We start from the raw sequence: 25,121 nt of genomic DNA, 5'->3' as shown, positions 1-25,121 counted from the left end.
ACCTCAGACATGTTCACAGTGTGTAAGACAATAATGCTCCTATGTAACATGAAGCAGTCCTACCTACAATGTGTGACGTTATAAGCTTCCAGCCATTCCTGCTATTTGTAGGACAACTAGGAACAAATACATGAGGAAGCTGAAGCAAGTGTGGACAATGCTTTACTGATAATTTGGGATAAAATCCATTCCATTATATGTGTGTATAAGTGATAGACATCCATTCTTTACTAGTATTTTATTAGTCATTATCAGCTTCTTACATAGATATTAACAAACTCAATTAACAGACTCTAAAAACAGCACAACTTCAGTTACTCAATAAACATAGGGAAAAACTCCACTGTATTTTAACAACACTCCACAGTCATTGGGAAGATGTATAGAACTGTCTGAGGGAGCCACCAATCACAGCACAGGTTTCTTTTCCTAGGAGTGCTATGATAAAATATATCTTGTTAATGATTGGTTACTATGCGCAACAATGGGCTTTTCTTTTGTACACTTTAAAAAAATCTCCCTCCTGTTAAAACTTGTTGGATATGTTTATAAACTATTCACTTCTATTTCACTACGTATATGTTATTTTATACTTCTTTCAGGCAGAATAGTGAAGAAATTAAGGAGGGTCTAATAACTTTGTTGGAAACTTTTGCATGATTAAAGCTCAGCTGCTTTAAGTCACATGAATGTCTATGGAGAACTGCAAACCACGCTGAGTGTCCATAAGGGAACCACTAGTTGTGCTTTCAGTTCAGGAAAAGTTAAAGGAGGGCATGATATCAAGCTTAAAGCAGTGGAATATAAGTAAAGCCCCATCATCACAAAATGCACAACTTTCTAGGCGATGGAGTCTCAGAATTGAAGAGGGGACCGCTATGAGCTCGCTTGAAGACAGGATTGTTATGGGCCGTGTCGATTATTGTATATTATCCAAAATTCACTTTGGTTAAAGAGTTACCGAACCTTTATTTATATTTCAGAAATCAGGACAGATGAAGATAACAAACTTTGTAATATGCGGTGTACAATTTAAGAAAATACTTTATTCTTTGCTTATTTCCCTCTGCCCGTGTCTGATCTCTGTTAATTGTTAATTTGTAAGCAATAGTAATCAATGGAGACGGAAGGAGTTAGAGAAGGATGGGCTACTGAAGTTAAAAGAGTGACCAAGGCAAGGCTGCACTATCCACTACACTACAGCACTATCCAAAATATACAAACACCAGGTACTATCCATATATAACTACAGGCAGGGGACAAACCCTAAACCCTAAAGAACCTATATTGTACATAAGCCTGGAACGGGTTATGTACAACATAGGTGCTGTAGGTTTGTTCTTAAAGGAAACCTATCACTTCGGATAGGGCTTATAAGCAGGACATGCTGGGTGAGCTGGTGCCGGCGCTTATCTTCGTTATGTTTTTAAACTGTTTTAAAGCATTTAATCACTTTATTAATGTTTATTTCGGAACTAGCTTCCCCGCACCGTGGTCCACGTTCGGCGCACCATGCACACTACCACTTCCTATTCAGATGCACACATAATGAAGATAAGCGCCGGCACCAGCTCACCCTGAGCTGGCGCATGGCATGTCCTGCTTATAAGCCCTATCCGAAGTGGTAGGTTTCCTTTAAGTTGAATTTGTATGTAAATCAGAAGAGGGATATTTTATAATTGTAGCTCCAGACAATTTTTTTTGTCCCAGTGACAATTGGATTTTCAAAAATGTTGTGCTGTCATGGGATCAAGGATTATCAATAAAGCTTCATTACAGACACTTTACAGCTGATCATTGCAGTCTGGGACTATAGTAAAGAATCCAGAGAGCTTCACTAGAGGTCACAGTGGACTGGGAGGTAAGTTGGGTGTCCTTAAGTCAGGGACCGCCTGTACATATTAGCTTGTAAAAAAAAATACCAAAGGATATAAATCTATGTCACTATCTATCTATTCTTCATACTTTTTTTTAACACCACCTCTCCATAGACTGCATTGTAAACCAAACAGTTTTTTATACAGAACTTTGGTAAACAGATAAGATCAGAGAAAATCATCAGATCTGGGCCATGGGGAAGGAAATAAGTGAAGGAACAAGTAGTTTTATTTTGATAAAGCACATAACAAAGCTTGTTACTTTTACCTGTGCTACTAATTCATTACAGAACACGTTTAGTTAATGTTTAAAAGAAAAATTAACACCAGGAAAAGTCCAACAAGAGGGACTCTAGGGGTAAAAAATGTGACTATTTGTTTAATCCTTGACTGTGGAATGTGGTTTTCTTTTTACAATATACGGTACTTAGATTAAAGTACATTTTTGAAAAATCACCAGGAACTACATGTTTTAATTTCTATAATCAGCCGAATTTGAAACAAAATTTGCAATAATTTCTTTAGACCTCATACAGATTGAAGAATAAAAGGATCTTGAAAACAAGTGATAAGAAAATATTGAAACTTCAAACAATAAAGCACGTTATAAGCTGAGGTATAATCACTTATATCATCCTTCTGTAGAACACCATACATAGATACAGAGAAGCCTAGTGATGTTCAACTTTTGTATTGTCATCAAAGTGACTGTCTATGTTTGACTGTGTTTTATATCTAGCAGGTCTAAAATTAAGGAGGACATTTTTCTGATATATAAGCAGTGAAATTCCTAGTGAACCAGGCATCATGATTATTTTCCCCCTTAGGCCAAATGAAGGAGGGTTGCGGCCGGTGGCACAGCGGGGGGGGGGGGGGGGGGGAGTGTTCCTGCTCACTTTTTACATATAGCGACCATTTCAAGCCAGAATGGTCGCTGCCAGATACATCAGGAGGCCAGAGCCTCCTAATGTGTCTGCTGGTGCCTCTATTGTCCCTCTATGTGTTAATTCATTTCTTTTTATTTATTCTTTTACCATAAATCATTTATTGATGGAAATCGCCTAGTCAAGGTATATATCAACAAATTTGAACATTCAATCATTTCTATTCTATTTCATTGCCACTTATTAAACAAATAATTATTTGGATATATTATGAAGCTATCTATCTATCTATCTATCTATCTATCTATCTATCTATCTATCTATCTATCTATTAATTTATCTACTATCCTTCCTCCATACTAGTATAGAAAATATTGTTGTATGTTTCAGTGTATGTTTCAAGCTTGAGACATTTACATCCTACTTATAAACGACAGTAGAATGATGGTGTTCCTTATTTATCCTCATGCAGGTATTGCCACAATTTATCCATCATTTGTGTCAAGTAGAGGTGCTAAACCATAGAGTTTTCACATGGTCACATCACCTATCCTCTTTTCACCGATCTTTGCTCTTCTTTATACCATTGCATTTCGCAGTTGTCATCTAGTCATGACTTCTGGAGTTGACTTTCCACACGCAGTGGTATGTAGCTGATTTTTTATCCATTCTTTAGCATGTAGGTATATCACCTTAAGTTATAGTTTGTGCATGGACAAGTTCATAGTACTCCCCTTGGTTTGCCAAGAGTTGTTGATGAGTGCCCCTTTCTTTTACTCTCCCGTTCTTCATTACCACAATAAGGTCTGCATTCTGGACTGTGGACAGTCTATGGGCAATCAGTATACAAGTCCTTCCCTTCCGTGCTTGATCCAGTGCTTGTTGTACAACCTGACCATGACAGAAAAGAAAGTTCAGATTTCACCAAAATAAAAGGACAGGAAGTGATAACGCCCCTCTTTTACCCAACCTCATCATGGTAAATATTGGGCTCAGAGGAGGATTACGGTTTCTCATCTAGTCTTACATGATATGCTTCCTTGGAAGGGTCATGCAAATTAGCTCTCCTCCACAAGGAAGAAAATACTATAAATAATGTCCCCTGCCAGTAGCTAATCTGGAAGTTGTTGTATGACTCTTCAAAGAGTCTTGAAACATAACTAGAGATTTATCCAAAACAGAGTCAACAGCAGGGAATGTTTTTGCATTTAAATCAGTTTTGCCAATAGTAATAATTTATTGATGTTTAATTAGAATTATGTCTTATCCTCACCTTTTCACTTTCATTGTCCAGGGCTGAGGTGGCTTCATCAAGCAGGAGAACTTTTGGAGAACGGACCAGTGCTCGGGCAATAGCGATTCTCTGCTTCTGACCTCCGGACAGCTGAGTGCCTTTTCCTCCCACTGGAGTATTATATTTCTGAAGGATCAATTGTAAATGTAAGAAAAAGTGTGTTCACAGCACAATAAGGATTCATGCACAATATTGTTTTATTTATATACTGTATATACTCTAGTAGAGAAAATGACACTTGTCAATGTCAATGTTTCCCAGGCTTCAATTCATTGGCTGAGTAGGTTCATACAACCGTTTCTTTCCGTCTATGTAGCATATATGTATCTATATGTATGTTGAATTTGTGTCAAGAATGACCACATGTATTTGTATTGTTTGTGTGAAGGTATAGATCATGCAGGAGCATTTAATGACATTGCACGTCACCTGAGCCCCTAACGGAGCCTTGTATTTTAATTTATGCTATCACCTGTGGCACTAGTGGTCCTGCCCCCTATCTATGCGCGGTTGGGTGGCAGGACCAGGTGGGACCACTAGCACTACTAAGGGAGTGCATAAATTAATATACGAGGCTCCCTGAGGCGCTTGGGTGATGTAGCCTAAGTGCCCCAGGGTAAATTTCATAACTTTCTTAACTCTATATTCCTGCAATTGGCGCATATAGAATTATGATAAAAGAAGTCCTGAGGAACGATGATCTTCAGGAACTTATTAGGACACATCTACCATCAGTAAACTTACGTACCTCTGGCAGTTCATCTATGAAGGAGTGAATGTTTGCAGCTTTTGCAGCTTGTACTATCTCCTCCATAGGAACTTCTCGAGAGTTGTCCCCATAGGCGATGTTCTCAGCAATACTGCGGTCAAACAGCACTGGCTCCTGGGATACTATCCCTATCTGATTTCTTAGCCATTGCACATTCAAATTTTTAGCTTCGTTTTTGTCAAACAGCTGAAAAGACAAAGTAAATTTTTTAAGAATTGGTTTGGTATAAAGTTAGATTCTACCATGTACATGGATCCATGAAAGATTTTTATTGACTTCATTTCCCCTAAATTGATTCACAATGATTTGGAACAATTCTAATGAAATGCCCTACCACTGCTCCTTGGAGTGGATCATAGAACCTCTGGAGAAGCTGGATGGAGGTGCTCTTCCCGCATCCACTGCTCCCGACAAATGCCACCGTTTGTCCTTTGGATATTGCCACAGATAATGCTTTCAGCACAGGAACGTCTGGACGAGTTGGATAATTGAAAGAAACTTTTGAGAAGTCCAAATTTCCTTCACATTTTTCCTTTTTGAAGAAATTAATATAAAATAAATATTTGAATGAAAACCAGTATCATAAGGGTTAATAAAAAGTACAAAGTGCTGTGTCATGTCCTTACCGGTTGTTGTCCTTCCTCGCTGTAGCAGTCGATAGAAGGTTCAGTGTTGAACAAATGAAACAAATGTGAAGCCGCAGATTTGGCTTTTGCATAATCAGGAGCAAAGGATAATGTTTGTCCTACAGTAATAGCTCCGTACGTCAGGCAGGAAAACACACTGTGAAATATAACAATTATTTACATGAGTCATTTCTTTCATATCCAACACCAGTATGTACACAAAACAATGTAAAAATACACATATTGAATAATGGATCGATTGATAATATGAAGCTATTTTTTTATATTATGGTCCTGTTAATAAATGTTTATTTAGGCGATTTAGGTTTTTATTATCAACATCCTCATCAGTGATTTCTGACGGCTTTGACAGCTGAGGTTGCAAAAACAGGACCCCCCAAAAATTGAATGGATGGTAGCTCATTCATAAAGAATCAATGAAGAGTGCATGCATGTATTACTATCCACCACTTTCATTTCATGAAGGGGACCATTGTTTTCATGATCCAAATGGTTGGACTCCCACAATCAGCAAGTTATCCCTTTTCCTGTCAATCAGGAGTAATATGACAAAAGTGTCTGAGAACAAATCTGTTCTAGTAGCTCATTGACACCAATCAGAATTGAGCTTTCATTTTCAACAGCAGCTTATAAAATTCAAGCTGATCTCTGATTGGTTGCCCATTGTGTTGTTGCAATCAGAGTTGATGTTCTTAACCAATAAAGAAATAGAGGAATGAGACAACTTCAGTGAGTGCCTCCTCCTCTCCGCTGGAAAAATAAAAATATTGGGGGAGATTTGTAAGGGCTTGTATGTCAGCTTACTATAAATGGGTGTGGAGGGTTGTGATTGGGGCATGCTAAGTGGTGGAGAGGGCCCCCACACGGTGTTCCTGCCCCATGACCGTAGCCTGAGCTCTTTCAGGCCTGAAGGGGAGCAGGTTATGGTACAATTCTGCTCCCTTCTGGATATACCAGGAGGCTAAATCCTCCTGATATATCTTGTGCGGCAGAGCGGCGGGGGTTTCATCAGACACTATGAAAAATGTCCCCATTGAATGGAAATACTCTTTTTTATTTATTTGCTTATATGTGTACAATTTATTAGCTGTAGAAAAGACATTGATCCTTTCACAACATACAAATAATCAACATTTGTCTTTTATATATTTTTTTCATCATCCTTTTCAGATGAGCTATTAGTGCACCTGGTAATCTTCTAAATTAGACACCCTCCAACAGTAAAACATGCCTGATATTCCCTGGCAGCTTGTCCTCTATGTTTTCCAATGCAATACCCCTACAAATAATTAATACTTACAGAAACACATCCTCGGGGATCATCCTTCCAGTTTCAATCATATAAGCCCCGAAACGGTAGCTTGCTGCATAGGTGAAGTGTATGAAGGACTGGCTGAATGCAAAGCAAATGCCATAAATCTGAGCTTTGCGCTGGGAATTCCTAAAATATATCAGGTTAAAGCAAATGTGAAATACTGAGAGTGGAAGAAGGGTTGGAATCACAAATCATATGGTATTAAATACAAATATTTGTACCAGGCTTTATACAGGTGCAATGGCTGTTGATAAAAAATGATATAATTGATATGTTAAGTATATAATATAATGAATCTTGGTCAGGGTTGGCTTCAGATTTCAGCAGGCCCCTGGACAAAGCTTTAGTAGGCCCCTTTGCAGTGAACGCATGTGGCAGCATTAACAATTTGGAAAGTGAAACAGTCTACTGTTCCCTAAAATATTCACTAGTTTAGCAACCCAAACAGCCCCCTCATGGTTATTTTATATAAGCCCCCCTAACACCCTAGGGATTCATTAGCTACAGCCCCCCTCACCCCCATGGATTCAGTATGTACAGCCTTCTGTTCGCCCCCCAGCAGCCCTGGGCCCCAGCACTTGCCCATATATGTCCAGTGCTGGCGTCGGCCTGGATCTCGGTATATGAGAAAGTTAGGCTTAATTAACTGAACTAATAGTCCAGCACTGCACATGCTATATGATATGGGTGGAAGTGTCTGGAAAAAGCTTATCTCGCAGAGGGTCAAACAATCACAAATGTTGAAATCTTACATGTCTGATTCTTATTTCATTTTAAACTCCAGGACAAGACATATTTCAATGTGATAATTAAATAAAAGTTAATGACATCGGACCTGTACGGCTTCTGTAAGCTTTCACTGTACATTTCTTCAAATGTCATCTCTCTTGTCAGCGATACCACAGTTCGGATATTGTCCACAGCTTCTGTTGCAATCTATAAAAGAACAAAATCTTTTACAAAATGTACTATTACAGAATAGTAAATTCTTAATGGTATCGTTGTATTTGTATTATTCATATTTTCTATTATTCTTATTTTAAATTGAATAGGCACCTGCTTTCTCATAGTTTGAGAAATATATTTAGAATTTTATGCTCCAAGATTTTATATACAACTATATAAACAAAGAACAATATAGCATGACAGTATAATTTCCATCTTAATTGGAGATGAGCGGACCTGAGCTGTTTCTGTTTAAAGATTCAGGGTCTGGGTTTGAACACCACTGGCCAAGAATAGCCATGGCTTGTTGCTAGAGATGTCATTTTACTGGATTGGCCACCAATCTGGCAATATGTCCGGGTCATGGTCTCTAGACCACAAGTGATTCTAGTATTAACCTCCACAGTTTCCAGGATGTAAGTGTCTCTTTAAACAGCCAGATGTTTGGGACTTAAACTTAGATGCAAAGGGGTAACAGTGTCTTGAACTTTTTACTTTCAGATTATAAATCATATTCATATCTTATTATCCACTACAGCTCTGAATATTAAACTAGCAATATTTTATCCACAATCTATCTCTATCTCACTATCTCATACATCAATTTGACTTGAAATTATTTAGCATACGCTTAGTATTACAGATTCTTGTAACTGCATTGTTACCTATTTGTTCCTGGTAGTGGAACAATCTTTTGATACAATACAACACAATACAACTTTATTAATCCCAGGTGGTAAATTGCTTTGTACAGGCAGTTCTGCAAATCTTTTTTGTGTACCATAAGAGCTTAGTGTTTTATTAGGTGGAATCCCAAATGAAAGTAGCCATTCCCTTGCATTCATGTGATTTTCCTGACCCAGAAGTATTCATGCAGTCATGTGTTCTGCCTGACCCGGAAGTAGTGGAGCGATCAACCATGTGTTTAAGTGATTAACCATGTTGTAGCCTTATCAGCGGCCATTGCACCGGGTCAGGAAGTAATCCCCATATGGTTTAATTATCATAATTGCCCTGTTAGGTTTGTGATTGAGTAAGCTGTTTCATTTACACATGTGTGTTGGTTTTATGATGTAATCATAGCTGTATTTATTGTTTGTATGCTATAACGTGGATTAGCCATGATGAAAGACATCGGAGGGTGTCTGCTACACGTTGCTTAATTATAACTCACGTGAGGTTCTTGATGCTATATAAATAAAGACCAATAACTTTTGAAGCAAGAGAGATGGATTTTTTGTTCATTTGGGATCAGAAACAATTGTCCCTTATTGCACGCTGTACCTTACATACAGCTTCTATAAATCTAGCCAGGAGTCATTACCTTGCCAGCAAACTGAAGTTGTTTTTTGTCTCGATTAGCAAAGCCAACCAACGCTCTGGTCTCCAGAAATCCAGTGACCACAAGAACAGGAGTGAGGGCTAGAACCAGCAATGTCATTTCCCAGCCATAGATGAAGGAAAGTATGATGCCTGCTCCCATTGTGCAAAAATTTTCTGCGATCAGTCCAAGTCTGGAGCCGGTGGCCTAATTTAATCGACAAATAAATTAAAATTGTGAATCAATCAATGCATTGGGAATATATTTTACAGTTAAGTGCCCTGACACAACCCTTTGGGCCCAGCTGCTTTGAGTTACATTTTTTGGCTAAAGGCATGGGATTTTGCAGCAAGAGAACTTGCAGTTATCTGTCATTTAACTTGACAAATCAGCACTGACCCTATAGAACTTGAAGACTAATTTGCATATCTATAAAAGATTATTATCTCTGCACTAATTCATCCATTTTTGGATACAAAGGCATGTTTAGGCTTTTGTTTATAGCAAAGACCCTACATGGTCCTCCCTTTAATGGAGCCAAAAAGTGACATCTGACAAAAAGTTTTGAGCTCCAGTCCTGTGTGCTGGAGAATCACTTTATGTTACCCTTCTGACAAAGGCCTATAACCCTTTAAGTCTTATCTAAATGTTATTATTGAGTTTTATTCTGAATTCATGACATTTACAGCTTAAATAGGTTTTTATGAATGATGTAAAGAAAATAATTTATAAAAAAAAAAATCATACATTTTAGATGATGTGTACTCACGGCCTGTATTTGTGAAGCATCGGTGGCAAGCCTAGTAGTTAAAGCTCCTGTACTGTTTTTCTTGTCATCAAACCATGACATATCCTTTAGATGCAGAAAATACAAAATTGACATATTATTAACTGATACTGTACAACTTGACTTCAGGGGCATAATTTGAGGGGGTGCAGTTGCTACCCTGCCCAAGAGGCTTAGGGGCTTATAAGGTGTCACTTTCCCATATGGGAAGGCTAGTAATATAAATGATGGGGCCTGACACAGACTTTGCAGTGGGGCCCATCAGCTTCATGTTACCCCACTGATTGACTTTCAACAGTAGGTAACATTAGATGTGAAACTTACCTGACGCAACATTGATTTAAAAGCCATTTGTCTTAGCCGCATGGTGAGGACCTCTCCTGATCTTCCAAACATAAAACCCTAGCAGATAAAACAAAAAAGATCAGGGTCTAATATGTTAAAATTATTACTGCATGAAAAGAAGAAGAGAAAAACAGCACAACTAATTAAACTGACAATTATATAGTAACACTACATTCATCAAAGGGACTCCAGAAGTTCATACATTTCCCCCCACCCCTTTGAAATCAAATAATATAAAGGAGATAAGAAGAAGCACAGTATATGGACATTGGCATAACTATAACTATATTGATATTGGGCCTAGCAGTGTATTGAACATTTCATCAAATTTCCAGAATATATTTTCTTAGCCATTGGTCATGTAATAGAAAATGTAACCCCCCGGGCACCAAAGAGCTAAATAGCAAAAATATAAAAATGTAATTTCCTTTTACATCACAAATCACTGGGAAACATTAAAAGGTATGTGTTCAAGGTTTATACCCTGCAAACTTGCTATACTTGTGTGGGTGATTCCTGTTCTAGTCTTGTGCTAACCTGAACAGCAGCACCGATCGCAAAATTCGGACTGAACCCAAACCGAATTTTAACAGGTCCGCTCATCACTACTTTTATAAGATACAAGACACCTTTACATATATGAAAAATGTGGTATTAGATTCCAGCCGAAGTCACATGACTGAAGGAATGTTGGCACAATCTATTGCTCTATGCTCTATTTGACTGAACGTTTAATTCTTATAGAGCCCCATACTTGATCCTAAATATTAAACTATACATAAAATCCATATGTAGTAGACATTAGGAGTTCACTTACCTGCATAAAAAATGTAAAGAAAGAAACAACACCAATAACAAGAACAATAATGGAGTAAACATTTATTTCACTTCGTATGAACTCTGGGTTATTGGTTCCAAAAATCTATGGAAAGGAAATAGTTTAGAGATTCAATTTATATATGATCATAATAAATTTATGAAAGGTTCTGGAATAATAGTTGTTAGTTGATAGTCAATTAGTTGATATTGAAGTTGAACCTATGATCTGTACCCCCAAAAATGTTCATAGAACAAATTTTTAGACATAAGCTGCTGTCAATCTACTTCCTACCAAGCACAGCATCATACATTGTATAGAGGCAGTGCTGAGTATTGCAGTTAAACACATTTATGTCAATGGAAGGAATCCCTAAAAATAATAAACACAATTTCATAAGGAAACATTCTCAATGAAAATATATAAGGTTGTCATCAATGCATATACTTACAGCTATAACTTTAGCAAACAGTACGCTGAAAGCTGGGTGAGCTGCTCCGTTGATAATTGCAGCGATTGTTCCCAACATTATATACGGCCACTCAGATTTATTCAGTTTTAATATTCTAAAAAATGAAATATTTGGGAGTTTTTCCTAGAAAGAAGAAAGTACAGTAAAGTAAGTGTTCCTGCTAATACCTGTTGTCCACCAGCTTTGGCACCTTACAGATTAAAGGACATCTACCACCAGGATGAAGGATTGTAAACCAAGCACTCTGGCAGGATATACAAACGAACCTAAGGAGCTCCAAGCTCCATATGTGTTAATGGAGCCTGGAGCTCCTAAGGCTCATTTGCATAATTTGTAAATCCTTTTTTTTTTCTTAAAAACCATGGCATAAGAAGATAAAAGAAGAGCAGATCCTGCCAGAGGGGGCACGCACCAGTGTGTCATTGTGCTTGGTTTACAATCCTTCATCCTGGTGGTAGATGTCCTTCAAAGTTGCTTTCAATGCATCCAAAATTCAAACTGGGAATTTGTACATTGATGTTTGAATGTTTTGGCTTTTATGTGCGGATGTTCCATCCAGCATTTTATTTCTCCAATTTATGTAAAGCCCAAACTAAAGCATATTCATGAAGAGTGATCATGGCAAAACAAACTTATACCATTTTGTGTTTACAGCTCCTATGTAAACCTATGTTTCTCTATGTTTAGAAGCTACAAAGAATCTCTGTACAATCTGATCCCGTTTCATAGATAACGCAAATTCATCTTCTGTCTACTTGGAATCTCAATAAGATGAACAAGAAGAGGACGTTGTGGAATAGTCCAAAACACTAAGGTCAGACTACACAAGGATTGTTTGTTGTCTGTTACCATAGATACATACATCAGAAAAATATCACTATTAAAAATAAATTAATTTTAGATGAGTTGGTGTTTTTGAATTTGGAAGGGGAGCTTTTCTCCTGCCAGGCACCATTATATTAATCTGTAAATTATTTTGCTATAACTTATCTTCACTCTTTACCTCTTCAGTTTCCTCCTCTGTGTCTTCTTCCTCTCCTTTGTCAGAAAGAGAAAATTTCCCATTGGACGTATTAGAATATAGTCTCTGCAAAAGTGGTGGCTTCCCCTGTGTTTCTTGCTCATTTTCTCCAGCTTCTGAGTCTTTTGCTGCTTGTATAGTCTGAGACAAAATATTTTGCAAGGTCAAGATTATTTCTTTCTACAGCATGACCTCCATCAGAAACCAGAAAATATATCATATAGTGGTAATGCATGTCCTTAAAGAGCTACAATTGCTATCTAAGACTGCATTGGTTTTCCATGGTCTGGAAGTAAGAGTTCTCCTTACGGAGACTGCCAATTAAGGCCGCCGTGTAGGTGTGTAGAGTCTTGTAGGCATTGACGCTCCACTAGGGGGATTCTGAGAAAATATACAAAACTTATCAGGGTGGGATAAGGAAAACCACACCTCTTTAGCCACCTTTTAAGGCAGCTCCCTTGACATCAAGCATGACCATCAGGAAGCCTAATGATATGATGTGGGAGTAAAACCAAACCAGTATATCTGCTCCAGAAGGAACAGATGTTTTTCAGGACAGATTGATAGAATTGTGCTATATTATTTAATTTTTGAGTTTTCCTCAAATACCATAGTCTACAATATTTTTGGTATCTATTTGTTTTGATGAAATATATAAATCAATGACCATACTACACCATGTTTGTCATTAGTACATCATGTTTAGGCTAATGACCAGACCCCTGATGAAGCCAGTTTACCTGGCGAAACATGTCGGGGAGCTAATTCAGTATTTTAATTAGCAGTGTATCGCTCTCTGGTCAGCCAGCGCTCCTACTAATTCTAGTGATCTAAATTCATGTGTGAATGTGTGCAATAGAGGGAGTGAAATCCAACAATGTGAGCTGCGATAGGGTCTGCAAAGTGAGCTATACCCTATACACGGGATCAGATAGTGCTACTCTGACCTACCTACCCCAGGACCACAGTGTGAATGCTGTGATCTCTGTGGACAGCCTGCAGTTGCAACACTAACTACGCTAGTAGTATAGCACTATGAGTAGCCTAGAATGAGTATACAGCTTATGTCATCTGAGATAGCTATCTGAGCCAGTAAAGTGGCCACCCGAGTCAGCAGACTTGTAGCTATTGACAATAATCGGAAGAGACATTCTGTGATCACCCACTCAGCATAGTCACAAGTACAACCAGCACACGATTTACTCATACAATACTCCTGTTTGCACTTCAACAGACACAACACTAGTAAATCTAGCCTGGCTACATATCACTAGGGGAGCGCATGACACTGTGTTTTTAATCACAATACCAGTTTGAGCACCTAGTAATGCGAATCGCTATAAGAACTGTCCATATTATCAGATATTAATTAAAAGTTACATTTTAATTACACTTTCCTGTGTCTGGATACGGGTAATCTAGTTTGCCAGTGGCAAATCTGTAAAAAATATTCTTCCTCTACTCCACACCATCCCCCGCTGCTCTGCCTGCTAAATGCACATGACAGGAAGTGGGAAGAGGGGAGGAGACTGACACAGGGACATACAGGCTGCAGCTGTCCCTATCCGAGTGCCCACCACACGCTGCTGGAAGGTAGCCAGATAATGTGAATTAAACTTATATAAACTACTGAAATGATTCGGAATGCTGACAAACGCATTTCTATTGTTTTAAAAATTAAACCCTGTAATGCCTAAGTGTTTCTCAATTGGTTGATATCAGATTTTTTTTCTCCCTGATTTGTTTTTAAACTATACTTTGAAAAAACTATTTTTTGAAATGCCATAGCATTTTGGAGTAAAATATAACAAGTTCATTGATTTTTTTTTTTTTATTGCAAGGAAGTGAACATACCTGCGCTGTTGCAAGAGAATAATAAATGCCCTTTTTCTCCATCAGTTCAGAGTGTGTCCCTTGTTCAGCTACAGCGCCATTCTCCACCACAACAATCAGATCGGCGGTCCACACGGTGCTCAGGCGGTGAGCGATGACAATGGTGGTACGTCCTTCAATGGCCTGAAAACAAGTTTTATTCATTTAGATGTTTCAGGAGATAAACGTTTAGCCCTGTAGACATGAACTGACTTACCTTGTCTAGAGCAGCTTGTACAATGGACTCACTGGCGGTGTCCAGGGCAGAGGTGGCCTCATCCAGTAGAAGTATTTTAGGATTTCGTACCAATGCTCTGGCTATGGCGATTCTTTGTTTCTGGCCCCCACTCAACTGTGCCCCTCTTTCCCCAACCAGAGTTTCAAATGTCTGAGGAAATCAGTGCAACTTTAAGATAACTTTTTCATACATGCTAAGCATTTTACACAAGCTTTCAAATTGGACTTATTGGGAGGTTACATGTTGTAGTTTCCTTATCTGCTTATTTCTTACAATTGAAACCTCTAAAATGCTAACTGTCACTCTGATTCACTCTAACCTAGGCTACTGTAACTCCCTACTAATCAGTCCTCCACCCACTAAGCTTTCTCCATTTTCTTAAAGCGGCAGCCAGGCTTGTCTTCAGATCAAACACGACAAGGATGCCTCCAGTCTGTCAGTCACTGCACTGGTTGCCCGTCTTCTTCCAAATACAGTTTGAAATAATCACCCTCATCCACAAAGCTCTGCATGATGCTGCTCCCAACCCGTGCTCTTCTATCTGCCATTGATCTAAGATTAATCTCTAGCTTAATTCAAATCTTTCACTGACTTCTCCAGTACTTCTTCTAAGCTGCACCAATTCTCCGGAATACCCTACCATAGACCAGCAGACTAATAATACCCAATCTCCAAAGCTTCAAACACGCTCTTAAAACCCACCTCTTTAGGCAGGTCTATCACACTTACTAACTGCATAACATTTCAACTCAGTCTAACCCATCCTTTGTCCTCCTCCCATCTTTTATCAGACAAACACCAGATACCAATCTCCAGGCTTCTCTGCAGTCCCATTGACCTTGGACTTTGTATATAAGATGGTGGCTGATGGCTGGTTCAAGCAGCAGCATCTCTTTATATTTATCTATTGTTCAATATGATTGTTTGTACTCTGTAATGTATTTTATTTGTATATGCTCTGTATGATTTGTATGAAATGCATAAAGTGTATAACGTGCTACGGAATATGATGGCACTTGTTATTATTATAAAGATTATTATCATTTTCTGCTCCCAATAACTAATAGATCTCCTACGCAGTAGAACATATTTCATTAGTCTGCTATCCAGGGATTAATGATTTCTATCATTTGTGTAACACTTGAATTTTATGTTTAATGACACTAGTAAGTTGTGTCCATTGTCAAAATAGATGCCCCTGACCGGCGTCTTACGATCTGCAGATACTCACATCAGGCAGCGCCATGATGAAGTCGTAGGCATTGGCTTCCTTAGCTGCTCTCACTATCTCTTCATCAGTCACATCCAATCTTCCATATTTTATATTGTTCTTAATAGTTGTAGCAAACAGGACAGGCTCTTGGCTGACCACCCCGATCATCTCTCGGTAGTGTCTAATATTCAGAGATCTTATATCATGACCATCAACCGTTATCTGAAAAAAAATTACAAAAATGTAAATAAAATGCAAAATTAAGATTTAGAATTTGCTTTCATTTTTTATAATGCAATTAAAATGATTCTGATTTAATGACAATGAGGAAAATGAAATCTAATTACCATTCCCTCTTGTGGATCATACATTCTCTGTAAAAGCTGCACTGTTGTACTTTTTCCACAACCACTTTGTCCAACCAATGCCACTGTCTGTCCTGGTTTAACTTTTAGATGAAGTCCTCTCAAAACCTTCAGGTAAACACAAAGGAATCTGTATTATAATATGTATCTGCAGATAAAAGATCCCATAATCACCAAACAAAATGTAAAAGATAACATATAACAAATGAAGACTTACAGGAACCTTTGCTCTTGAAGGATAAGAAAAATGTACATTTTTAAACTCAATATCTCCTTTTATATTATCAGGCTTGTATCCCTCCGTTGAATAACTGTTTATCGTAGATGTCTGTGGTTGCAATAAAAAAATATAGGCAAAAAATTAGCAGTCGTGAAGGATAAAAAATAAAATTTCATTGTTGACACAATTATGAGTTGTCCCCTCAAACAATAGTTTTCCATGTTACATATGGAAATTAGAGGGACTCATCATTTGTCAGGTCCAAAATGCTTTCCAAAACCATAAAAGTGCAGTTTCTCATAATATTACTTATTGCCATGATAGATGTAGTTGTTAGTTATCTATCCACCAAGCCTAGAAGTCCCATGGTGAATCTTCTGGGACCAAGCAAAGTACAGATTTTCTAAGGGCCCTTTAATGGTCCATAAAGGGAGGATATCATCTACTGTCTCCATGAAGGAGAGAATTTATCTGCCACAAAGGAACATCTGAAGCAGTGTTTTTCTCAAAACTTTTCAAAGGAGCATTCCAGCCAGAACAATTTATCACCTATTAAGGTTTTAAAATGAAGATGACGTCTGACTGCAGGGATATATATTACTCATTTTGTCACTCCTTTCAAAGTCTATGGTACTACTGGAAAGAGTAATTATGGCCATTTCTTTTTGTGCCATAAACTTTCAATTCAAGAGAAGGTGTAAATAATTTTTAAAGAGGACCTTTCACGACATCTCACATGTGGATATGAACAAACTATGCTGTAGGGACTTTGGTAGCACTTTGAATTTTGTTTTTAGCTTCCCCGATTGCTGAGATATCAGTCCCAGTATCTGACCATCATAATCCTCTCCACTGTCAGAGAGGAAGTGCTGGAGCAGAAGAGCATGATTGGAAAGGATTATAATGGTCAGATACAGGGACTGATATCTCAGCAACTGTGGGGGCTAGAAAGAAAATTCTAATTTCCCCTGAATTTGTGTAGCAGAATGTCCATCTTCACATATGTGAGGTGTTGAAAGGTCCTTTTTAAGTAAATGCGTAACAAAGTCCATGTGAGATGAATCTTGATACAACAAAAATGTTACGGTTCCAAGAAAAATGCCCAATACTTCACCTGGTCTATGGTATGGAATATGCTATAAGCAGCTCCTCTTGCCACTGAGAAGGCATCAAAATGAGAAGCAGCCTGACCCACACAATAACTGCTAAGGACAATACTGAATAGGACCTGCAGAGAGGAGATTAAAAACACACTATGTAAATCATTTCATCATAGATCATTTTTAATGGAATGACTTTGTTATTGACTTGGTTGACAACTCACCACAAGAACATCTCCGATGGTATATCCATTTCCTCCCAATATTAATATGGATCCATACCAAAATCCAAGTGCATAAGAAGCATAAATAATAAAGTACATAAAACCCACTGACAACTGAGACGTAATCGCCTTTTTTATTCCAATATTTTTTGCCTCTCCCAAATTATTTGTGTATCTGAAAATATGAGAAGACAATATTTAAATAACACATTATTTTTGTCCAAAAAGTTATTACCAATATATGTGTCCTGGTCATTTATAACAACTGTACCTTTGTATTTCTTTCTCCTGTCCTCCAAAGGCCACCACAGTCCGTACTGATGAAAGGACCTCCTCGGCTACAGATCCAGCTTTTGCATAAGCAGACAGCTCCTTACTAGTCAGTGATACTGTCATCTAAATGTAGAATAGGACATGATCAGTCATATTACATACGGTATCAGTATTCATGAGCAGCAATAGAATAGTATAAATTATTAAAATTCTTAGAATTTATCCAAGAAAACTGAGGTAAATCATAACTGAAAACTGAAACATCCCTCCTCTCCCAGTAACTGTCAATGATGTTGAATAAAATAATGGGGGTCATTTACTAAGGGCCCGATTCGCGTTTTCCCGACGTGTTACCCGAATATTTCCGATTTGCTCCGATTTTCCATGAATTGATTTATCAAGCTGTCTGAAAGTCAGAATATTTCTAGTTGCCCATGGCAACCAATCACAGCTCCCCTTTGAAATATTCATGAGCATTGGTAAAATGAAAGCTGAGCTGTGATTGGTTGCCATGGGCAACTAGAAATATTCTGACTTTCAGACAGCTTGATAAATCTGCCCCAGTGTCCTATCTGTAAGCAGCATGTTATAGAGCAGGTGGAGCTGGGAAGATTGTACATAATCTTCTACCTCCAGGCACGATTTATTAGAGCAGGAGGAGCTGGTCAGATTGTAATTAGTGTCCTGTCTGCAGGCAGCATGTTATTGAGCAGGCAGAGCTGAGCAGATTGCACATAGTGTCCTATCTGCAACCAGCATGCTATAAAACAGGAGGAGCTGAGCAGATTGCACAGTGTCCCATCTTCAGGCAGCATGTTATAGAGCTGTAAAACGAAGTAAAATACGATGTTGCACCTTCTTACACCTGAGCTACAAAGACGGTCCCAGATGGATCCAGCAATCATCCGACATATGGTAATCCAGAAAATTCAATCTGACCTGAGCTCATAGACGATTTATCAACCTTCTGTCTAGCAATGTTCAGTTCCTCTTTATTCACACACTACTCCAACCAGAGATCACTCTTGGAAATAAGTCACCGTTCTCACACGAAACCCCTGCGTTTTCTCCTTTGTCCCAATCTCCTCCATTAGCTATATATAAGAGACATATCCATAGTGTAGACGGTTTCAAAAATTAAAACTTTTTATTTCCAATTCTACTCACACTCTACTCTACTCTGCTGCCCTGCAGAGATTGGTGTCTTATTTCCAAGAGTGATCTCTGGTTGGAGTCGTGTGCGAATAAAGAGGAACTGTACATTGCTAGGCAGAAGGTTGATGAATCATCTATGAGCTCAGGTCAGATTGAATTTTCAGCATGTTATAGAGCAGGAGAAGCTGAGCAGATTGTACATAGTGTCTTATCTGCAGGCAGCATGTTGTGGAGCAGGATGAGCTGAACATACTGTACACAGTGTCCTATCTGCAGACAGCATGTTATAGAGCAGTAGGAGCTGTGCAGATTGTACACAGTGTCCTATCTACAGGCAGCATGTTATAGAGCAGTAGGAGCTGAGCAGATTGTACATAGTGTCCTATCTGCAGGCAGCATGTTGTGGAGCAGGATGAGCTGAACAGATTGTACATAGTGTACTATCTACAAACAGCATGTTATAGAGCAGGATGAGCTGAGCAGATTGCACATAGTGTACTATCTGCAGGCAGCATGTTATAGAGCAGGAGGAGATGAGAAGATTTTACATTGTGTCCTATCTGCAGGCAGCATGTTATAGAGCAGGAGGAGATGAGAAGATTTTACATTGTGTCCTATCTGCAGGCAGCATGTATTAGAGCAGGAGGAGGTGAGCATATTATACAAAGTGTTCTGTCTCCAGGTAATATGTTATGGAGCAAGAGGAGCTGAACAGATTATTTATAGTGTCTTTTATGCAGGCAGCATGTTATAGAGCAGAATGATAAAGATGTGTGTCAGTAAAACTTGTACATTTTCATTGAAATCTCAAATTTTCTGGGTTTAGAAGTCACACTTCATGGATGACGAATATCATGTAAACACTCACATAGGGAATACTGTCAAATACTAAGTAGGGTTCCCCACTGAATTCCATTGCATATCATGAGCAGATATTTCAAGAAGTAGATTCTAAATTACCGTATATACTCGTGCATAAGCCGAGTTTTTCAGCACAAAAAATGTGCTGAAAAACGTCCCCTCGGCTTATACACGAGTCATATAGGAAGTTAAAAATACTTTAAAAATAATAAACGTATATACTCACCCTCCGGTGGCCCCGATGTGCAGCGCTGCTACCCCGATGTCCGCGCGGCTCGTCTTCAGGCTTCCGCGCCTGTCTTCTTTCTTCTGCAGGGTGCCGCCATTGTTCTTCTCCCGGCGCCTAATATGACGTCAGCAGTGGCGCGTCATAGTAGGCGCCGGCCGAGAGAGAGAGCAATGGCGGCGCCCGGCAGATGAAAGAAGACGGGCGCAGAAGCCTGAAGACGAGCCGCGCGGACATCAGGGGAGCAGCGCTGCACATCGGGGCCACCGGAGGGTGAGTATATACGTTTATTATTTTTTTTTAATGCTGGGGCCAGCTGTATACTACTGGGGGCAGGCGTATACTATCGGGGGAAGGCGTATACTACCGGGGGAAGGCTGGGCTGGGCTGTATACTACTGGGGGCAGGCTGTATACCACACGGGGCAGGCTAGGGTGCTGTATACTACTGGGGGCAAGCTGTATACTACTGGGGGCAGTGCTGTATACTACTGGGGGCAGTGCTGTATACTACTGGGGGCAGTGTTGTATACTACTGGGGGCAGTGCTGTATTCTACTGGGGCAGGCTGTATACTACTGGGGGCAGGCTGTATACTACTGGGGGCAGGCTGTATACTACTGGGGGCAGTGCTGCATACTACTAGGGGCAGTGCTGTATACTACTGGGGGCAGGCTGGGCTGGCTGTATACTACTGGGGGCAGGCTGGACTGGCTGTATACTACTGGGGGCAGGCTGGACTGGCTGTATACTATATACAGCCAGTCCAGCCGGTTGGCTATATACTGGTTGGCTATATACTGGGGGGGTCTGTGACCAATGCAATATGTTTTCCCAGTTTTCGGTGGTAAAATTAGGGGTCTCGGCTTATACTCGGGTCAGCTTATACTCGAGTATATACGGTATACAGAAAATGTTCCCTGTAGGAATCTTAATAACAGGTTCCCTTAAATATACAAAATTTTTGTACAAATCAATGTCTTTTCCTGTATTTAAAGTGTAACTGTTAAGTTATAGCGATTCTACCAAATTATTATATGTGATTCCCCATTTGAAAACAAACAGAACAATGCCTACTTTGTGCAGCTCACCCTTTTCTTTCCAAAGTTATGGCATTTTCTGTTCTGAAAGTGTTTGACAAAAATCCTTCTTACCAGAGGTGAAGTGGGTTTAGTTTCCCCCAAGTAAATCCACTGAACACTGCACAGTGCACATACAGAATGTATATGGTGACAGCCTGGCAGCTTCCATCACATGGAGGAAACATGTAATAAGTGGAAGAAAGCATAAGTACATGAAGTATATGCCTGTGCTGTGTGAGCACTAAGGGTTAATGGCTTATCTGCACAGAGATGATACTCCCAATGAGAAGCTGAGGGAAGGGTGCAGCATGAGGTGCGGAGAGAGACAGAGAAAGTTGTGTAGAATCACAGATTGGGATGGGGGGTCTGATAGGGAACAGGGAAGATCTTGTACCTCACTACTCACTACTACTACACATCCAGCACTACTACATTCATTGTCACATGACCTCCTACTCTGTGAGCAGGAAGCAGCAGCTCTCCCATGAAACCGACTGAGAAACAAAGTGTAAACAAAGTTCGGACTCATGGGGCTTATCAGCACATGGAGAGGAAGCAGCTCCTGCAGCACTGAGGTAATCTGAGGTAATCAGAGAGCAAAGAAACTGCTACATATAGGTAATAAAGATGATAGACAAAGTTTTTTTTTACATACAAGAGATATTGATTTGTAGAAAACAAAAAACCTTTACAATTACTCTTTAACATGTAATCATAAATTGGCTTTAGGTTATTAACTTAAACAAAAGACTTTACCTTGGAACAAATCGCTGTTGCAATTGCCACCAGAGGACTTGTGGCCAATATGACCAGGGCAAGTTGCCAACCTTTGGCTAGTCCAATTATTAGTCCACCTACAGTAGAGGTAACATTCTGCACAAGATGGCCGACTTTATCTCCTATTCCATCATTGATTTTGTTGACATCTCTACAAAAACAATTCTTTTTGTAAATAATATTCGGCCTTTTACAAATGGCTAAAGAAGACTGATATAGGAAATACTGAGGTCTCTTACTCTGTAAGACGAGTGTTCAGTTCTCCAGATTTGGTGACATCAAACCAACTTATATCTTGGGACAACACTGAATGGAAAAACATCTTCCTCATCCTCCTTGTCTGTTTTGCTGCAGCTAAAACCCACAGAGATACTTGGAGATAACCGCAGAACAAGACAGCCGCTCCTATCCCAATGTAGTACAGGGCATAGCTGGTGATACAAGTGACACCATTATACATACAGTTATTCCCTCAATAAAGTACAACTAAAAATCATGTATATCAAGATACTTACATGGTCATCTGTTCAGATAGTGATTTGACGTTTTCACAATCGGCTGTGGAAACATAACAAAGTCTTGTATTGTATTGTAAATTGGGGAAATGTATTCTCCAGCTAAAGATATGTGATAAATGTTATATTTCTGAGCATGTAATATTTGAAGATTTAAGGGGTATTCTTAGCTTAGGTATTTACATTTATAGGATATGTCATAAATATATGATAGGTGCAGGTCACTCCTGCTCGAGAAGGGCATCCGCATTTGACAAATGCTTGTACTGTTCCATGTTGTAGCAGACTTAGCTTAAGGAGGAATTCTGGAGAACACTGGTCTGGGGCCGAGAAACACAAACCAAAGATTTGCAGTTTAGATTCACAGGGATAAAATATAAGGGAGAACCATGATCTTGGGTTCCCATGAAGATAAGATTCTTAAATATCAGACCTGGTGTATACAAAACTTCTGACTAAGACTACATTCGCACACACAGTGCCGTGAGTGGTCTAGTGTCCCACATGTGCGGCACCGTACCGCTCCTTAGGCGGGAGAAAGATAGAACATGTCCTATCTTTTGCCAGAATAGTAATATATTACTATAGAGAGGGGCTTCCTCTCCCCAGCACCGATGTGTGCCTACAGTGCTACGGTACAGTGGGCACACGTCTGTGTGGATGTAGCCTAAAGTTCGGATTCCTCTCATAAATAGCTTCTCTTGTTTGCACACTGCAGTGCTCCCTGCCTCCTGCCCCTCCTTCCTGCATTACAAGACCTGCTCAGACATGGGCACTTCACTGTGTTTTATTACTAAAACAGTAATACAAATTGTAAAGTAATGGGGTTGAAAAAAAAATTAAAATTAGAGAACCTGTAAAATGTTTAGTTTGTTTTCTCTTCAGAAATAACATGTTAGAAGAACATTTCACTATTTCTTCCAAAATATATTGTAGCGACATACTTACTTGTGTTTTGGATTGATGAGTTGTAACATACAATGGTGTCTGTCATATCACCAAACACAATAAGCGCTATTGGTTCGCACATGCCATTCCCTACAGCTCCAAGAAAACCAACAATCATGTAGAAAATATCCATTCGACTCGCATATCGGAACTAAGAAAAGAAATGGATAGACATTCAAGACACTGTACTGTTACAATATAGTGAACTATTTTAATAGCTGATTTTTTTTTCTGCGATATAAGAGAAAAAAACTAAACTCCTTTTCGAGAGGACTCTTGGAAGGAAATATCCAAATATGTTTTCCAATTCGAAATAAAGAAAATGTTGCCTCGGTGGTATCTTGAAAAGCAGCTCCCTCTACATCAATGTATGACTTTCAAGAAACTAAGTGACATGATATTCAATAATAGCCAATGTACACTGCTAAAAAAAAATAAAGGGAACACTCAAAAAAAACATCCTAGATCTGAATGAATGAAATATTCTCATTGAATACTTTGTTCTGTACAAAGTTGAATGTGCTGACAACAAAATCGCATTGCTTGTCAATCAGTGTTGCTTCCTAAGTTGACAGTTTGATTTCACAGCAGTATGATTTACTTGGAGTTCTATTGTTTTGTTTAAGTGTTCCCTTATTCCCCTTTTTTTGAGCAGTGAATATATTTTATATATTTTTATTGTGAGTATATATTTTCTTAAAGGACAAACTAACAACTGTAGACAGTACATGCACCTATATACACACACCATTTAGGACACGAGAAACTAAATCACGCCCAAATGTGCCTACATACACCAGAGCAAATGGTCACAACTCTCAATGTTAAATGCAATAAACCAAAAAGAAAAATAAGAGAGAGAATATCTACTAAAAGCTTATTGAAAGATGCAGAACAGCTACATTGTAGTCCCTACTGCAAGATATTTATATATATATATAACTTATATAACTCAATGTATAAAAGTAACATCCAATGTACCAATGACACCAGTCAAATAACAATGGCGCAATTTCGCTGAATTATAGCTGCACACAAAGGAATGTAATAGTGTGGACACCCCTTGACAAAAACCAGTGTGGTTGAAACGCCTACCTTGGGGAACAGTGTGTCCACGACATTTCATTCCTTTGTGTGCAAGTTATAAGTCAGTGAAATTGTAATAGTTTAAGACTATATTCACAAGGCATCATTGTTATGCTCCATTTGACTGGTGCCATTGGTCCATTAGGTGTTACTTTTATACATTGAGTTATGTAATATATATATATATTTATATATATATATATATATATATATAGAGAGAGAGAGAGAGAGAAGACTTTTTATTTTCTGCATATTTATCTTTGATTCCCTTTTTTTTCTTTTTGGTTTATTTCAGCTTGTATTTTATTCAATTGCTTCTACAAAGAACATTCACATGGACTGTGTACAGATCACTTAGAACTCTCCTGATTCCACATAGGCTGACACCTCCTCCTCTACAAAGACTTCTCTTATCACATACCCAGAGATATCTTTTGGCTTTCGGAAGCCAAATGTGGATAGTTCTGTTTCCCA

The 25,121-nt window shown here is 38.8% G+C and overlaps 1 protein-coding gene across 2 annotated transcripts in view; it reads right to left on the bottom strand.

The window, feature by feature from the left end:
* Positions 1–231: 231 nt before the first annotated feature.
* LOC140133532 (ATP-binding cassette sub-family B member 5-like) overlaps positions 232–25,121 on the bottom strand; it is a 42,977-nt gene continuing 18,087 nt past the window's right edge. For both annotated transcript variants that reach the window (XM_072153821.1, XM_072153822.1), the window contains 25 exons: positions 23,562–23,712; positions 22,614–22,656; positions 22,338–22,529; positions 22,078–22,249; positions 17,998–18,122; positions 17,727–17,901; positions 17,517–17,630; positions 16,400–16,510; positions 16,165–16,290; positions 15,836–16,039; positions 14,584–14,754; positions 14,349–14,510; positions 12,477–12,635; positions 11,453–11,596; positions 11,002–11,106; positions 10,164–10,241; positions 9,822–9,905; positions 9,056–9,259; positions 7,622–7,722; positions 6,772–6,912; positions 5,451–5,607; positions 5,159–5,356; positions 4,804–5,010; positions 4,035–4,181; positions 232–3,652 (listed from right to left, as the gene is read on the bottom strand). In XM_072153821.1, coding sequence (XP_072009922.1) covers positions 3,455–3,652; positions 4,035–4,181; positions 4,804–5,010; positions 5,159–5,356; positions 5,451–5,607; positions 6,772–6,912; positions 7,622–7,722; positions 9,056–9,259; positions 9,822–9,905; positions 10,164–10,241; positions 11,002–11,106; positions 11,453–11,596; positions 12,477–12,635; positions 14,349–14,510; positions 14,584–14,754; positions 15,836–16,039; positions 16,165–16,290; positions 16,400–16,510; positions 17,517–17,630; positions 17,727–17,901; positions 17,998–18,122; positions 22,078–22,249; positions 22,338–22,529; positions 22,614–22,656; positions 23,562–23,712 — 3,669 coding nt within the window. In that variant the 3' untranslated portion in view covers positions 232–3,454. The remainder of the gene's footprint in view (positions 3,653–4,034; positions 4,182–4,803; positions 5,011–5,158; positions 5,357–5,450; positions 5,608–6,771; positions 6,913–7,621; positions 7,723–9,055; positions 9,260–9,821; positions 9,906–10,163; positions 10,242–11,001; positions 11,107–11,452; positions 11,597–12,476; positions 12,636–14,348; positions 14,511–14,583; positions 14,755–15,835; positions 16,040–16,164; positions 16,291–16,399; positions 16,511–17,516; positions 17,631–17,726; positions 17,902–17,997; positions 18,123–22,077; positions 22,250–22,337; positions 22,530–22,613; positions 22,657–23,561; positions 23,713–25,121) is intronic.

The sequence above is a fragment of the Engystomops pustulosus genome, chromosome 5 (assembly GCF_040894005.1).
Source record: "Engystomops pustulosus chromosome 5, aEngPut4.maternal, whole genome shotgun sequence".
Lineage (NCBI taxonomy): Eukaryota > Metazoa > Chordata > Amphibia > Anura > Leptodactylidae > Engystomops > Engystomops pustulosus.
This window is presented reverse-complemented; position numbering and strand designations above follow the sequence as displayed.